General features: G+C 35.3%; 1 protein-coding gene across 2 annotated transcripts in view; it reads right to left on the bottom strand.

The window, feature by feature from the left end:
• Positions 1 to 1,383: 1,383 nt before the first annotated feature.
• Positions 1,384 to 16,504, bottom strand: part of CHCHD3 (coiled-coil-helix-coiled-coil-helix domain containing 3) — a 336,173-nt gene continuing 321,052 nt past the window's right edge. For both annotated transcript variants that reach the window (XM_052000966.1, XM_052000967.1), the window contains one exon: positions 1,384 to 2,143. In XM_052000966.1, the coding sequence (XP_051856926.1) occupies positions 2,120 to 2,143 (24 nt within the window). In that variant the 3' untranslated portion in view covers positions 1,384 to 2,119. The remainder of the gene's footprint in view (positions 2,144 to 16,504) is intronic.

Raw genomic sequence — 16,504 nt, 5'->3', positions numbered from 1 at the left:
AAGACTGGCAGACTGGGATGTGCCAAGTTCTTGGCTCTCAATTACAAAACAAAACACTATAGAAGAGAATTTGTGAGTTAGCTGATTTGTAAACACTACAGCAAGTCACCGTGTAAACATTTTGCTTTTGTGTACCTATTATTTCTCCTAGGCAGTTACCTGGATCCCACTTTGATGGTGCCAAAATTTGCTGCTCCTCAAGTTACCAATGGTTCCTTCACACTTAAAAGAACACAGCTTGCTTCAGCACCACTTTTTTTTTAACCTTCAATTAAACTGTAATCACAAAGCATCTTGATAATTATGGTAGGAGAGTCACCAGTAACACTCAGAATACAAATCAGATCTGCAGGTGTGTTCACAAGTGTACAGTAGGATGCAGTTCAAATGGAGCCAATTAGGGAATTAAAGTGACTAAGTAGCCAAAAGTTGCATTTACATGGACTGCCTGAAATTTTCACATAAGCAGAGAAAATAATTTTCTTCCTCCAAATAAAAAAAAACAAATGGGCAATAATCATGGTCCTTTCTGAAACTGAGAACCACTTGTTGATTGAGATTCAAGACAAATGGGTCAAAAAACAGAGTTCTTACCAAGCACTTGTGACAAGATTAAAGATACCTACCTTATTCCTAAACTCTTGTTTGCTATTATTTTCATAGAACATAGATTTGGAAAGTCTCAAAAAGCTGTACAGAAGTTCTAACCAAGCAGTTGTGACAAGAATAAGAAGACCTTATTCCTTAACTCTTGTTTGCTATTTTCATAGAACAAAGATTTGGAAAGTGTCTTACAAAGCTATTAAGTCCATTTCTCTGCTCAAGGTGGGGAAGGGGGCTTCTCTCAAGGGGATAGGAGTTTCCTTGATGTTTTAGGAGCTTACTGAATTTCACTTGAGGGGTATTTAAAGTTCACAATAAAGCTTTGTAAAGTACATTAATTATGGATGAAAGATAATAAATAAAATGCAAATTAGCAAATAATATATTTTCAGTATTCTGAAAGATCAGTGACTTCATTAGTATATAATCTTGATTGCTGCAGACTATGATTTCCTTTAGTAGGTAAAAGGTTTTATTATGGGATATTTGGAGCTAAAAAAATGCAATACCTGGTAGGTAACCATCTGGCTATAAGCCTCCACAAACTTGGCCAGGCTAGACCTCAGATGGCAGACACACCTGAAGCCCTCTCCACCTTGATAGGATCTGCCAGAACTAGTTCTCTGTTGGCACAACCTTCAAGAAACCATAGTCATTGCACAGTTATGAGGCATTAGAAAAGGATTTCAGTAAAGGAATCAATAATGGCAATGCAATAATTCTTTAAATATGACTACAACTGAGGACAGGAAGATGCCAGGCTACAGACTATAATGCCAGTCTTGTTCATAAAATATATTTATTATTGATACTGAGTGAGGCATGGTTGTCAGTATTCATGGTAAAGGAACTGATATCTATAAGTATGTGTGTGTGTGTGCGTGTGTGTGTATATATACATATACACACATACCTATTATATTTATGTATACACACATGCACACACACGCATGCACACACACACACACTTTAGAAAGTTGCTTTTACATTGATAAGAAGGCCATATTTCACTTATAATCACAGACATTATTCCAGCAAAAGGAAGACATTTTTTTCCCTTTCTTAGTTACATGATCATCATAATAAATTACAAACAAAAATCTCTTTCATATCAAAGGAGAAAAGAAAAAAAGACAAAGTCAGCATTCTAGGAAGCTCAGACAATTTAGTTCCCTGGGGGTAGCTCTCATTCACAGGGCTTTTCCTCCTTCCCCACACTCTTATATACATACTGTCCTCCCTTTCAATTTATCCTTTCTCTTCTCCTGACCCACCCACAAAACATTCTATTTCAACCTTGAGCTTTAACAGGTCAGATTTCTGATGTAATAAGACAACCAGTTTTGGCTTTTTCAAGTGTCTGCTGATTGAGTTGTGATGTTTGTTGCTGTTGAATTGACTCTTCCAGTTCTTCTTAGTGGTCTGCCCTTTAAGTAGGCTTTGTATTGTTGGGGGAAAAAATGCTCTAGTGCTGGAATTAACGTTGTCAGGCTTTTGCTTGCTTTGGTAGTCAGCTTTATCCTCCTTTTTCAAGCACGTTCTGCAGAGAAATCAAAAGGAAAAGTTTCAACGCTAGCAAGGAAAAAAAAGTAACAGCAACAATTTCACACTATGCTATCAGCTTTCGTAATGCTCACTTCCAAATATATAACAGTTAAGACATGGGGCTTTCCTGATTCAGGCAAGCATCATAAAATTCTGGAGCAAAGATGCCTCTTCTAAATATAATAGTATAAACCTGATTCTTAATATGCCAGGGCCACAGGATGATGAAGAATGCCTGGGTTATTTGATACAAACCACTCCCAGAAATTGTAGCTTGGTATTAGAAGAACAGAAATGCTAAGATGCTCAGTAATGGCTAAATGAGCATAATGCTAAGAGGCATACCCAACCCAGGACTGACTTAAGTGACTTCCCTAGTTAGTAAGGAAGTAACAGATATAAAAAAGGATTTCTCGATCACCAGGCAGATAAAGTAACAGATGAATAAGTATCAAAAGATGAATAAGAATAAGTAGAATAGGAAGCAAATGTGATAGCAGAAACGATGGAATTTGGAAATATTTTCTAGAAAGGAATATTATACAATATAAAAAAGAATATGGCCAAGAACTGACTCTTGAGGGAAACCCCTAGCTAGCACTCAGAAAGAAGAAAAAGATCGAATGAAGACAAGCAAAAAAAGAACCTTCTAAAGAACAGGAGTACCAAGATTACATAATGGCATGGAAACAAAGAGAGAAGAAATTATCCTGAGATTCTATGATCATATGTTTTTCAGATTCTTTGGTTTCAGAAAACCAGAAAGGTAAGGAAAATAAAAGCAGATATCCAGTAGAAAGAACAGATACCAATTTAATTAAACAGGAAATTAATTAGAAAGGTTTTAGACATTCTATGGAAAAAGGAAATTTCATAATAATGCTAGATAACTATTTAAGATATTGGGTCACCACAGATGGTGTGTCCCATGGGAAAAGAACTTCTGATCTCTTGGGGAGGTAAACTTTATATAAATTTAAAGACACAATAACCTCACTAATTGCCACAAAAAAGAATCCAGCACAATGCAGAAATATACTGGACTTCTCTTATTTTTATTTCTAGACAGTTGACAATTCCATGACTTGAATCCTAATAACAGCACTGCAATGAGGACTCATTGTATATGTGTGTTATTTGTAGTAAATTCATGGCTTTAACCAACAGGAGGTCAAAAATGTATAGTTACACCTTCCCTTAATCCCCTTGTCAAATGCTACATTTTATTGCTATGTAGCAAGGGTACTAGTTTTGCAAAAGAATCTGTTTTTCTATAATGAAAATAAAGCATCAGGCTGAAGTTGGTTTCAACCACCCAATCTTTCCCTGGAGCTCTAATGAATCAAAACCAAATCTAGTATTTCCTCTCCTTCCTTCCTCTGTCAATCCCTTGGAAGGCTGAGGAAGGCTGAATAGTTTGAGAACCAGAAGAGTGCTTACTGTATAAGACACACTTAGTGGTATTTACTCATACACATACAATATATGAATACATATGAAAACTATAAAACAAAATTAGGTAAACAGACAGGTTTAATAATCTCTTTAACTCCACTCACATAATACTCTAGTGCATGTATTACAATTCTAATCTCCCAAGACACAAGGTGACTAAGCTGTATAAAACTTTGCTCCTTAAAACCAAAAAGAATGGGAAAGCTTCAGGGCTAGTTTGTCAACAGGTTCTCAAACTGGGCTCATCTGCCACCAAAAGGTGGCAGAAGCAAGACAAAGCTATCTTCTTTACTGTCAAAGACACCACAATAAAATGCCAGGTTGAATTAAAAAGACAAATTACTTTGTAAAATACTTCAAAGTATTAATATTAAAGCCATACAATAAAAAATCTTTTGCAACCTTGACACAAAAACTTTAGGCTTTCAATATTTCTCAGGGCTGACTAAGGCTATTTTTACAATGAGCTTACCTTAAGAGTCTTCTTACCAACCACTGTATAGTTTCTGTAAGTAGCTGCTGTTGGACTGAATTTTAACACTGCATAAATTTAACACCGCATAAATTAACATAGGAAATTCCCCAAAGAATGAGTGGAAAAGCTTTGCAAGTTATAAAAAATTGCCTCCTTCATTTAGAGAACTGTGAATACTTAATCTTAATGTGGGGAAAGAAATTCCTTGCAAGAGCTCATCATTTTGGCCTCCAGAAAGCCCCTTTCTAAACAGCTCAGGGAATCACCCAATACCAAAAAAAGAGGAGTTTGGGCTACATATTTCCTATTTCTTCTTACCCTCCTTATTCTATTCCTTCCCTCTACCCCACTTTCTGGTTCCCTCTGCTATGGAAAGACTGGCAGCTCTGATTGTAAGACAAGAACAGTGCCCCTGGAGATAGAAAATTGTGTGTCATTTCCCTTTATTAAAATGATCTGAACAGTTTCTCTCAAATATTTTTGCTACATAATCTATTCTACTGATTTTTGAATTATAGCTTTCTCATTTGGGTCGAATCACTATACTGTCAGTTGCTTGGCTGTCTCAATCTATTTAGAAGAAATGATAGCAAGTTTGTGTTGCCAAATCACCATCGAGGGGAAAATAAAGTTGTTGCTTTTTTTTTTTGGGGGGGGGGGGGACAGGAATTTATTTTTTGGTGATGCTGCTAACTTTCCTCTAACAAACTTGACATTTTTTAGCTCCAAAGAGCTACAAGAACTGACACAAATGACAGACGTTGCTCCAACACTGTGAGAGGCCTTAAATAGCAGTTTTTCTTCCTGCCTCCCAACCCCTATTAAAGTTATTAGTCTCTATAGTGCTCTGTTTTTTACTAAAGAAGAGACTGAAAGATTAGAGCCACAAGAATAAAAAGGAAGAGTATAAAAGACAGAATGAGAAGATTATAAAGGAGATAGAAAGAAAAGGTAATCAATAAACTCAATTTATGAAAAGCACGAGTGCTTGGTTTGGACACAAAAAATGTTCCTTACTACCTGAAAATCTGATCAGTTAACTTACTTTCTTTTCAATCTATCAGTCTGTTCCCCCTGCCCAACAACTATTACGTTTTTTGTTTCTTGCTTTGGGAGAAGAACTGAAATGTTTTCATGCCAGGATATTTCATGATTCCAGCTAATGCTGGTCTCAAAAGTTTGGTAACTTCTCTCCCCCTAAGTTCATTGATTATAGCATTTAACCACAATAACAGTGTAAAACACTGTAACATTTCACACTTCTGAAGGAGGAGCCTGTGAATAGCAATATTCATCATGTAGAAACAAAAATGTACTTCAATGGCAATACTTTCTCTGATCTATCAGTCTGTAATGGAGAAAAGATTTACAAGGCAGTTATTCTCTGGAATTGGTTTCTGAAAAGGATTCCAGGGAATGGTCAGTGAGAGTAAATAGGAAAATTCAAAAATTTGAATTTGACCTAACTTTAAAAGTTAAAGACAGATTCTCAAGCTGGGAGATCAGGGGAAAATACATTGAAGTGTAACTACAGGTGAGCAATTAACAAATTCTATTAGATGATGATAAAGAAGCCTTGTTATAAATATAATTTTTTTTGCTTCTTTTTTAAAATTATAACTTTTTATTGATAGTACATGTACATGGGTAATTTTTTACAACATTATCCCTTGCACTACACTAACCTGGGAAGAAAAACAAAAATGCAAGTAAACCACATTCATTTCCCGGTATTCCTTCTCTGGGTGTAGCTGATTCTGTCCATCATTGATCAATTGGAACTGAATTAGATCTTCTCTTTGTCGAAGAAATCCACTTCTATCAGAATACATCCTCATACAATATTGTTGTTGAAGTGTATAGATGTCCTGGTTCTGCTCATTTCATTCAGCATCAGTTCATGTAAGTCTCTCCAGGCCTCTCTGAAATCATCCTGCTGGTCATTTCTTACAGAACAATAATATTCCATAACATTCATATACTACAATTTACCCAGCCATTCTCCAATTGATGGGCATCCATTCATTTTCCATTTTCGGCCACTACAAACAGGACTGCCACAAACATTTTGGCACATACAGGTCCCTTTCCCTTCTTTAAAATCTCTTTGGGGTATAAACCCAGTAGTAACACTGCTAGATCAAAGGGTATGCAGAGTTTGATAACTTTTTGGGCATAGTTCCAAATTGCTCTCCAGAATGGTTGGATTCGTTCACAACTCCACCAACAATGCATCAGTGTCCCAGTTTTCCCTCATCCCCTCCAACATTCATCATTATTTTTTCCTGTCATCTTAGCCAATCTGATAGGTGTGTAGTGGTATCTCAGAGTCGTCTTAATTTGCATTTCTCTGATCAATAGTGATTTGGAGCACTCTTTCAAATGAGTAGAAATAGTTTCAATTTCATCATCTGAAAATCGTCTGTTCATGTGCTCTGACCATTTATCAATTGAAGAATGGCTTGATTTCTTATAAATTTGAGTCAATTCTCTATATTTTGGAAATGAGAACCTTTGACTGTAAAAATGTTTTCCCAGTTTGTTGCTTTCCTTCTAATCTTGTCTGCATTAATTTTGTTTGTACAAAGGCTTTTTAATTTGATATAATCAAAATTTTCTATTTTGTGATCAATAATGATCTCTAGTTCTTCTTTGGTCACAAATTCCTCCTCTACAAGTCTGAGAGGTAAAGTATCCTATGTTGCTCTAATTTATTTATAATCTCATTCTTTATGCCTAAATCATGGACCCATTTTGATCTTAACTGGGTGTACAGTCTTAAGTGTGGGTCCATGCCTAATTTCTGCCATACTAATTTCCAGTTTTCCCAGCAGTTTTTGTCAAATAATGAGTTATTATCCCAAAAATTGGGATCTTTGGATTTGTCAAACACTAGATTGCTATAGTTATTGACTATTTTTGTCCTGTGAACCTAACCTATTCCACTGACCAACTAATCTATTTTTTAGCCAATACCAAATGGTTTTGGTGACTGCTGCATAGTCTTAGATCAGGTACAGCTAAGCTACCTTTATTTGATTTTTTTTTTCATTAATTCCCTTCAAATTCTGTTCCTTTTGTTCTTCCATATAAATTTTGTTATTTTTTCTAGGTCATGAAAATAGTTTCTTGGGAGTCTGATTGGTATAGCACTAAATAAATAGATTAGGGAGTATTGTCATCTTTATTATTTTTGCTCGGCCTATCCAAGAGCACTTAATATTTTTCCAATTATTTAAATCTGACTTTATTTGTGTGGAAAGTGTTTTGTAATTTTGCTCATATAATTCCTGACTTTCCTTTAGTAGATAAGATTCCCAAATATTTTATGGTATCGACAGTTATTTTGAATGGAATTTCTCTTTGTATCTCTTGCTGTTGGATTTTGTTGTATAAAAATCCAATTTTTGGTGATGTATAAAATGCTGAGGATTTATGGGGATTTATTTTGTATCCTGCAACTTTGCTAAGGTTATGAATTATTTCTAATAGCTTTTTAGTAGAATCTCTGGGGTTCTCTAAGTATACCATCATATCATCTGAAGAGTGATAATTTGGTTTTCTCATTACCTACTTTAATTCCTTTAATCTCTTTCTCAATTCTTATTGCCTGGGCTAGCATTTCCAATACAATATTGATTAATAATGGTGATAGTGGGGAACCTTGTTTCACTCCTGATCTTACTGGGAAAGGTTCCAGTTTATTCCCATTACATACGATGCTTACTGATGGTTTTAAATATATACTCCTGACTATTTTAAGGAAAAGTCCATTTATTCCTATACTCTCAAGTGTTTTTATTAGGAATGGATGTTGGATTTTATCAAATGCCTTTTCTGCATCTATTAAGATGATCATATGGTTTTTGTTAATTTGGTTATTGATATAGTATGCCAATAGTTTTGCTGATATTGAACCAACCCTGCATTCCTGGTATAAATCCTACTTAGTAATAGGGTATTATTCTGGGGGTGATTTTCTGTAATCTTCCTAATATTTTATTTAAAATTTTAGCATCAATATTCAATAAGGAAATGGTCTATAATTTTCTTTCTGTTTTCAATTTACCTGGTTTAGGTATCAGTACCATGTCTATGTCATAAAAGGAATTTGGTAGGACTCTTTCAATCCTTTTTCAAATAGTTTACATAGCATTAAAGTTAATTGTTCTTTAAATGTTTGGTAGAATTCACATGTAAATCCATCTGGTCCTGGGGATTTTTTCTTAGGGAGTTGATGAATGTTTTGTTCTATTTCTTTTTCTAAGATAGGGCTGTTTAACCAATTTACTTCTTCCTCTGTTAACCTAGGTAAGCTATATTTTTGAAGGTATTCTTCCATTTCATTTAAGTTGTCGAATTCATTGGCATAAAGTTGGGCAAAGTAACTCCTAATTATTGCTCTAATTTCCTCTTCATTACTGGTGAGTTCTCCCTTTTCATTTTTAAGACTAACAATTTGATTTTCCTTTTTCCTTTTTTTAATCAGATTTACTAAGGGTTTATCTATTTTGTTGATTTTTTCATAGAACCAACTCTTAAGTTTTATTAATTCAATAGTTTTTTTTTTTTTTTTAACTTTCAATTTTATTAATCTCTCCTTTTATTTTTAGAATTTCAAGTTTAGTGTTTTGACTGGGGGGGGGGGTTTAATTTGTTGCTTTTCTAGCATTTTTAGTTGCAAGCCCAATTCATTGACCTTCTCTTTCTCTATTTTATGCAAGTAGGCCTCTAGACATATGAAATTTCCCCTTATTACCGCTTTGGTATGACATCTCATTATTGTCCTTTTCTTAGGTAAAGTTATTAATTAGTCTATGATTTGCTGTTTCACCCAATCATTCTTTAGTATGAGATTATTTAGTTTCCACTTATTTTTTGGTGTATTTTCCCCTGGCTTTTTATTGAATGTAATTTTCATTGCATCATGATCTGAAAAGGATGCATTTACTATTTCTACCCTACTGCATTTGAATTTGAGGTTTTTATGTCCTAATATATGGTCAATTTTTGTATAGTTTCCATGAACTGCTGAGAAGAAAGTGTACTCCTTTTTGTCTCCATTTAGTTTTCTCCAAAGATCTATCATATCTAACTTTTCTAGTATTCTATTTACCTCTCTGACTTATTTCTTATTATTTTGTGGTTTGATTTAGCTAATTCTGAGAGTGCAAGGTTGAGATCTCCCACTATTATAGTTTTGCTATTTCTTCTTGCAGCTCTCTTAATTTCTCTTTTAAAAATTTAGATGCTACACCACTTGGTGCATATATGTTTAATATTGATATTGCTTCATTATCTATGCTACCCTTTAGCAAGATATAGTGCCCTTCCTCATCTCTTTTAATTAGATCAATTTTTGCTTTTGCTTGATCTGAGATCAGGATGGCTACTTCTGCTTTTTTGACTTCACCTGAAGCATAGTATGTTCTGCTCCAACTTTTTACTTTTACTCTGTATGTATTACCCAGCCTTCAAGTATGTTTCCTGTAAATAACATATTGTAGGATTCTAGTTTTTAATCCAGTCTGCTAACCGCTTCCTCTTTATGGGGGAGTTTACCCCATTGACATTTATGGTTTAAATTACCAATTTTGTATTACTTGCCATCTTGGCATACATTTGCCCTGTGTATGCTTTTTTCCTTTCCTTCCCCCTTACCTCACCCGCCTCAGTATTAAACTTGTGAGTACCACTTGCTTCTCACAGCCCTCCCTTTTTAGTATCCCCCATCTTACCCTTTTCCCTCACAATTTCCGTATTCTCTTCCCCTTAGCTTACTCCTTTCCTTTTCACTTTTCCCCTCCCCACTTTTCAATGAGGTGGGAGAAGTTTCGCCATAAATCAAATATGTCTAATATTTTTCTCTTTAAGCCAATTCTGATGAGAGTAAGATACATACTATGTTCATCCACACCTCCATTCTTTCTTTCAGATATAATAGGTTCCCTTTGCCTCTTCATGAGATGTAGTACCCCCACTTTACCGTTTTCCTGGTACAATTTCCTTTCCACCTCTAGTTTCTAGAACAAAGTACATATGTGATCTTTATAGCAGAAATATAGTTCCCAAGATTTTTTTTTACTTTTTTAGATTTCTCTTGAGTTCTATATTTGTAGATCAAACTTTTTGTTTAATTCTGATTTTTTCATTAGAAATAGATGAAATTCACTTAATTTTGTTGAATGTCCACCTTCTACCCTGGAAAAAAAATGCTCATTTTGGCTGGGTAAGTTATTTTTGGCTGCATACCAAGTGCCTTAGCCTTTTGGAATATCAGATTCCAGGCCCTTCGATCCTTTAATGTGGATGCTGCTAGATCTTGAGTAATCCTTATTGTGGCTCCTCTATATTTGAACTGATTTTTTTCTAGCAGCTTGTAATATTTTTTTCTTTAATTTGATAATTCTGGAATTTAGCCACTATATTTCTTGGAGTTTTGATTTTAGCATCCCTTTGAGTAGGTGACCGATGAATTCTTTCAATGTCTATTTTACCCTCTGTTTCTATAACATCTGGGCAGTTCTCTTTGATAATTTCCTGGAAAATAATGCCCAGGCTCTTTTTTTCATTATATTTTTCAGGAAGTTCAATAATTCTCAGATTATCTCTCCTAGATCTATTTTCCAGGTTTGTTGTTACATGTTTTTCCATTGTTTCATTTTTTGGGTTTTGCTTGACTGATTCTTGGTGTCTCCTCAAGTCATTCATTTCCATTTGTTTGATTCTGATTTTAAATGAATTATTTCTTCACTCACTTTTTAAATATCTTTTTCTAATGTCCAATTGAGTTTTTAAGTGAGTTGTTTTGTTCTATGGATTTTTTTTTTTTCATTTTGCCAATTTTATTTTTTAGAAAGCTATTTTCTTTTTCCAATTCACTAATTCTGTTTTTCAAGGATTTGATTTCTTTATCCACTCTATCTTTAAATGAGTGGGATGACTTCGTCAAACTCTTTTGCCAAGCTTCCCTTTCCTTTGCCCATTTTTCTTCTAGCTTTCTTGTGAGAGCCATTTTTAATGTCTTCTATGAGAGTCTTGTGTGTTGAGGACCAGAACATAACCCCTTTTGGGGATTCATTTGGAAACGGTCTGTTTTTATTCTCCTCAGGGTTTAAAGTCTGCTCTCTAGCAATATAAAAGTTATCAATGGTTAAGAGTGTGCTTTAATTTTTTGCTCATTTTGTCATAGAAGAGTCAAAGAAAACTAACCAGAAAAACAAATGATCTGTTTTTTGTTTTGTTTTGTTTTGTTTTTTTTTTTGGGGGGGGGGGGGGCGGCTGGATGGTATTACTGAGCTTCCTCTACAGATTTCAGGGACAGCATTGAGGCACTAGCAGGACAGCTATGGCTGCACTGCATCTGCACTCTGAGATTCTGAGAACGTGCTGAGACATTGTGGGTGGGTATGGCCAGGTCCCAAGAGACCCTAGCTTTTCAGGATCATAGTCTTTTACACCCTGTGTTTATAGCTTCTCTGCTGATCTACTGGTTTGCTTCCAGGGCAAAGTAATTACACTGTGGTAAAGTCCCCCCCCCCCCCCCCCCCCCGCAGAAACGGCTCAGATTACACCTTACCCCCTCAGGTCTGCTCAGTGTGAGCTGCTTGCCCTACTCTCTCTGCTGTGCTGCTGCCTGCCTTCAGTCTGTGCCTGATCTAACCATTCCCACTCATGAGCAAAAAAAGACCTTTTCTGGTGAATTTCGAGGATATCTTCTATTGGTAATTATTTGCGTTCTTTTTCAGTCAAGCACTAATTTCGAGGCTTGCTACGAAATAAAGTATTTTGAGAGAAAAGACAGAGCTTAAATAGATGTGTATGTCCTCTCCTCCATCTTGGACGGAAGTCCCCATAAATATAATTTAAAAACATGCTCCAAATATCTGCCCACTGTAACTCATATATATATAACAAAGTAGTAGGAGTCAAAGAAACAAGAGATGTGCTCTAGTGTTGCCTCTGCTACTAACAAACTTTGTCACCTTGGGAAACACATCATCTTTTTCATCTGATGAAATGCTTTTCAGGAAGTCTAAAGTCTAATCCAGAGTCACTGATACTTAAGTTGACAATATCAGAACTCAAGAGGGGGACAGCGAAGTCCTAATCTTTCAAGAATCCAAGTCATAGTGAAGATAAAATACAGGGCCCTAAGAAATTTGGCAGATATTCTGCTTCAAGCAAATTCCTTCATGCATTCTGGTCTCAGTGTCTTTTATTTCAGAGGCTAATAATATCCCAGAGGCTTCATTTATATACTTAGGAAAAAAGCTATAAAATAGTACGTCAAATTTTGTCCTTATTCTGACCCCTCATTCTTTATATCAGTCAGGTTACTTATTTACTATCTCTCCAAAGTGGCTCATTTGTTTTTATCTGTAGGCCCCATCCTAGCCTTAACTTAACTTTTTCTATCCCAGTAGGAGACAGGGATAACATCTGATACTTCAATCAGCTGGCTGGACAGGCTTCCTGATTACTGAACATGCCACTGTGATCTGACATCCTGTACCTGTGTGCTAACTTGATCCTCACCTGCTTGTCTTTTGACCTGGCTTGTGACTGGAGGAAGTTGTCTCTCTTACATTCCTGTGCCTTAGATCTCTTAGTCTGGACTGTTCATCCATTCTGAGTTCCACTGATATCCATGATTCTGTCATGATATATGACTTTGAACACTCTTGACATATAAATAATCCTTAGTGGCAAGAAACTGAAACTGAGTAGATGCCCATCAATTGGAGAATGCCTAAATAAATTATGGTATATGAATGTTATGGAATATTATTATTTTGTAAGAAATGACCAGCAGGATGATTCCAGAGAAGCCTAGAGAGACTTACATGAACTGATGCTGAGTGAAATGAGAAGAACCAGGAGATCATTTTTCACAGCAACAACAAGACTATATAATGATCAATTCTGATGGATGTGGCTCTCTTCAACAATGAGATGATTCAGGCCAGTTCTAATGTGATGAAGAGAGCCATCTGCACCGAGAGAGAGGACTGTGGGAACTGAGTGTGGTTCATAACATAGCATTTTCACTCTTTTTGTTGTTGTTGTTTACTTGCATTTCATTTTACTTCTTTTTTTAAAAACTGGTTTGATTGAATTTTTCTTGTGCAGCATAATAATTGTATAAATATGTATGCATATATTGGATTTAACATATTTTTACCATGTTTTATATGGACCACTTGCCATTTAGGGGAGGGCATAGGGGAAGGAGGGACATTGGAACACAAGGTTTTGCAAGGGTTAATAATGAAGAATTGTCCATGTATATATTTTGAAAAATAAAAAGGTTTAATGAAAAAAAAAAATCCTTATGTCTGAAACTCCAAGAAGATTTGGTTGGCAACCTCCATTTTCTTATAGAAGTATTAGAACACAAAAGATTTACTATTCTTTTACACTAGTTAACATGGGGCAGAAAGAGAAAGTTGTTTCTTTCTTTCTCCAGCATGGAAAATCTGGATGAGAAGTACGATGTAGTAGAAAGACAACTGGTCACAGAATCAGCAAGAGACCTGAGCTCAAGTCCTAGTTCTGAACAACATCAGTAAGTCACTTAACCCTGAGAGCAACTCCAGAATTTATAAGCTCTAGAGATGACAACCTGCAGTAGTAAAGGGAGTTTTCTCTCCAAATGAAATCACAGATTGAGCCCCTATCTCTATTACTATCTGCGGGAGACATGAAAAGTTATCATTCTCTCCTTTCTTTCCCAATCTGGCTTCATTTCCACATATTGGACTTCCATAGGAATGTCAGTAATACATAAAATCAGGGACTATGATCTTTAAACAACAGGAACAACAAAGTAGCCCCCATATCCGCAACAGTGGTAAACATATTTATGATTATCTGCTGAGTAAAGGACTTATGGAAGCCAGTCATAAAAAATAAAAGATTCTACAACTTAACTGTTGCCTCTAACCAAAGAACAGGAAAATACATATAAAGACAAAGAAAAAAGCTAGTAGATGTGTGCAGCTCTTCTGACTATAAGCATAAAGAGAGAAAAACCACCTAAAAATATAGACTACATATAATACACGCTAAGAATCTACTTAGCTCTTTTTTTTTTTTTTTTTAAATCTTGTAGCTATTGGTAACAATTGATAAAAATGGTCTAGAATCAGAGCTGTTAGCAGTAGTACAAGGTAAACAGGAAGAGAAATATGCTTCAAAACCCTAATTACTGCCAATTTTGCAGTTCATCTTGAAAGCCCTGCTGGCCCACACCACCACCTTGAGGATCTTGGTGCTATGGGGCCCATTTTCCTCTCAAGATGCATGGGTGGGGGATGCAGGAGAAAATTCACAGATTAACTCCTCTTGGCTCAATTTTATCCAAAGCAGTTCTCTGTGCCATGTTTCATCTCAACAACTGTATTTGCTCTGGGTGAAAAAAATCCCTAAGTTACTTATCCCTCTGAACAGAATACCTAGAATTCTTTTTAAGAACAAAAATAAGTCAACAAATGACTTATACTGTGTGTGATTAAGAGGAAGATAGCCAGAAAGTAGAAGTATCTTGAATTAGAGACAGCAATATGAACTTGGGTTAATACTATTTCAACTCTTTCTAGTTTAACTTCTAATAAGAATGGATTCTATTTCACTCTACAAAAGAGGAAAATGTTGGCCACCATCAGTGTAATCCTGGAAAAATGATTTGTGACTCAATTCTCACATCTGTAAAAGGAGGCAGCTGGATTAGAGGATCTCAAAAACTGTTTCTCAATGATATGACAACTAAAGGAATAAGAAAGATGGAGGGTGTGTTTGTGTGACAGAACGGGGCATGGTAATAAGTATTAATGGCAAAAAGAAAAAAATTGATCATGGTAGCTCTAAGAAAACTATAAAGCTGATGGCTAAAGAATTAATGGGGATAATATGTTCTGGTATATATAAATAAATGTTCACATTAATTTCTTAATGATATATCATTTTTAGTTAGCCTGTAGTTTTCAGTCCTACAGATAATAATGATCTTTTAAAATCCTTTTACTCTTATAATGATCACACAGAATTATACGCTAGAAATAACCTAAATTTCCCATGACAACCCATGAGGAATTGTTTAAAGATGGTTCAGGAAAAGATAAATGTGAATAAGTGGATGAAAGAGAACAAAAGAAAAATAAGACTGAGAAATATCCAGAAATTTTCCAATCAGTAAAATCTGTTAGGACTGTAGAAAAGTGCCTCAAAGGAACCAGTGAAAGCCCAATCATATGAATCATTTAGCCATGGAATGGATTTAGCAATTGAGATTATCCTATGGGGAATGCTCTTACAATGGTAGAGAAATGGACAAGACAACTAATGGCCTGTTTTCATGTTTGGTTGTTGTTTCACTGCTGAGTATTGTCCAGTATATGCTCTGGCTTTCACAGGAAATATAAGATGGATGAGGAATTGCCTCAGGGAACAAGGGTGACTATTATACTATTGAATCCTTTTCCAACAAGTAGGGCCGCCAAAGGGTTGAGGTCATAAGGTTGAAATCTAACTTCCAGGAATGACTGTGTCTTCACAAAAGGGAAAACTGAAAACATTAGGTAATTAATTCTCTTATGGAAAGAGAAACCATTAATGAAACATTTCTTACATCACACCAGTCATTTTAGCATAGCCATAAACTGATGCCTTCCTGGGCTGTCATCTTTGATAAAGTGCTTTGTTTTCACTCATAACTCACTTCTCAACCATCCTTCTCTTCTCATCATTATGTTGCTTGCCCTCAAATCTCTGTGTGCTTACTGTTTTAACCATTCTACCCTATTCCTATCTTCTTGATTCCTTCCACAAAAATTTAGATTAGTGGTTAACAAAGAACTACTTTGAAGAAAACCAATCATTTGGTGCTCCTTTTCATTTAAAATCAAATTCTATGAGTTATTGTATTCAATATTTGGTCACATATGGGCAGTTGTGAGTCTGCACCTGATTGCTAGGCCTTAATTCTCTACTCTAAACATGATTACTTCAATAGTACTTATCCAAAAGGACAAAAAACTTCATGGGCAGTAGGTATATCTCTTTGATTAATTTATAATAAAAGCATATATTCTACCTAATGTATATGCCATATAAGCAATAGAATGCATTTAAAAATACTAACAGAAGGTAATAAAAATTACACTTCACAAGAGAGATCAATCCATAGAGCCATGGTTCTTTTTATTGTCATTGATAACAACTATATATCTTCGGTTGACAACTTTGTCTGAATATGGTCTAAATAAAGCTATGGTTCTATGTGTGACCTCAACATGGAATAGGTTGTTTTATTTGGTTCTGCAGCCTTAGATTCCATCTTCACAAGCCCTATCCTACAAATGAAGAGTGTCATTTGGTAGATGCAGAGACTATAGCTGGCTCAGGACAATCCAAAGCACATATAAA

The sequence above is a fragment of the Antechinus flavipes genome, chromosome 5 (assembly GCF_016432865.1).
Source record: "Antechinus flavipes isolate AdamAnt ecotype Samford, QLD, Australia chromosome 5, AdamAnt_v2, whole genome shotgun sequence".
NCBI classification, from domain to species: domain Eukaryota; kingdom Metazoa; phylum Chordata; class Mammalia; order Dasyuromorphia; family Dasyuridae; genus Antechinus; species Antechinus flavipes.
The sequence above is the reverse complement of the archived record's forward strand: the minus strand, read 5'-3'. Positions and strand labels throughout refer to the sequence as shown.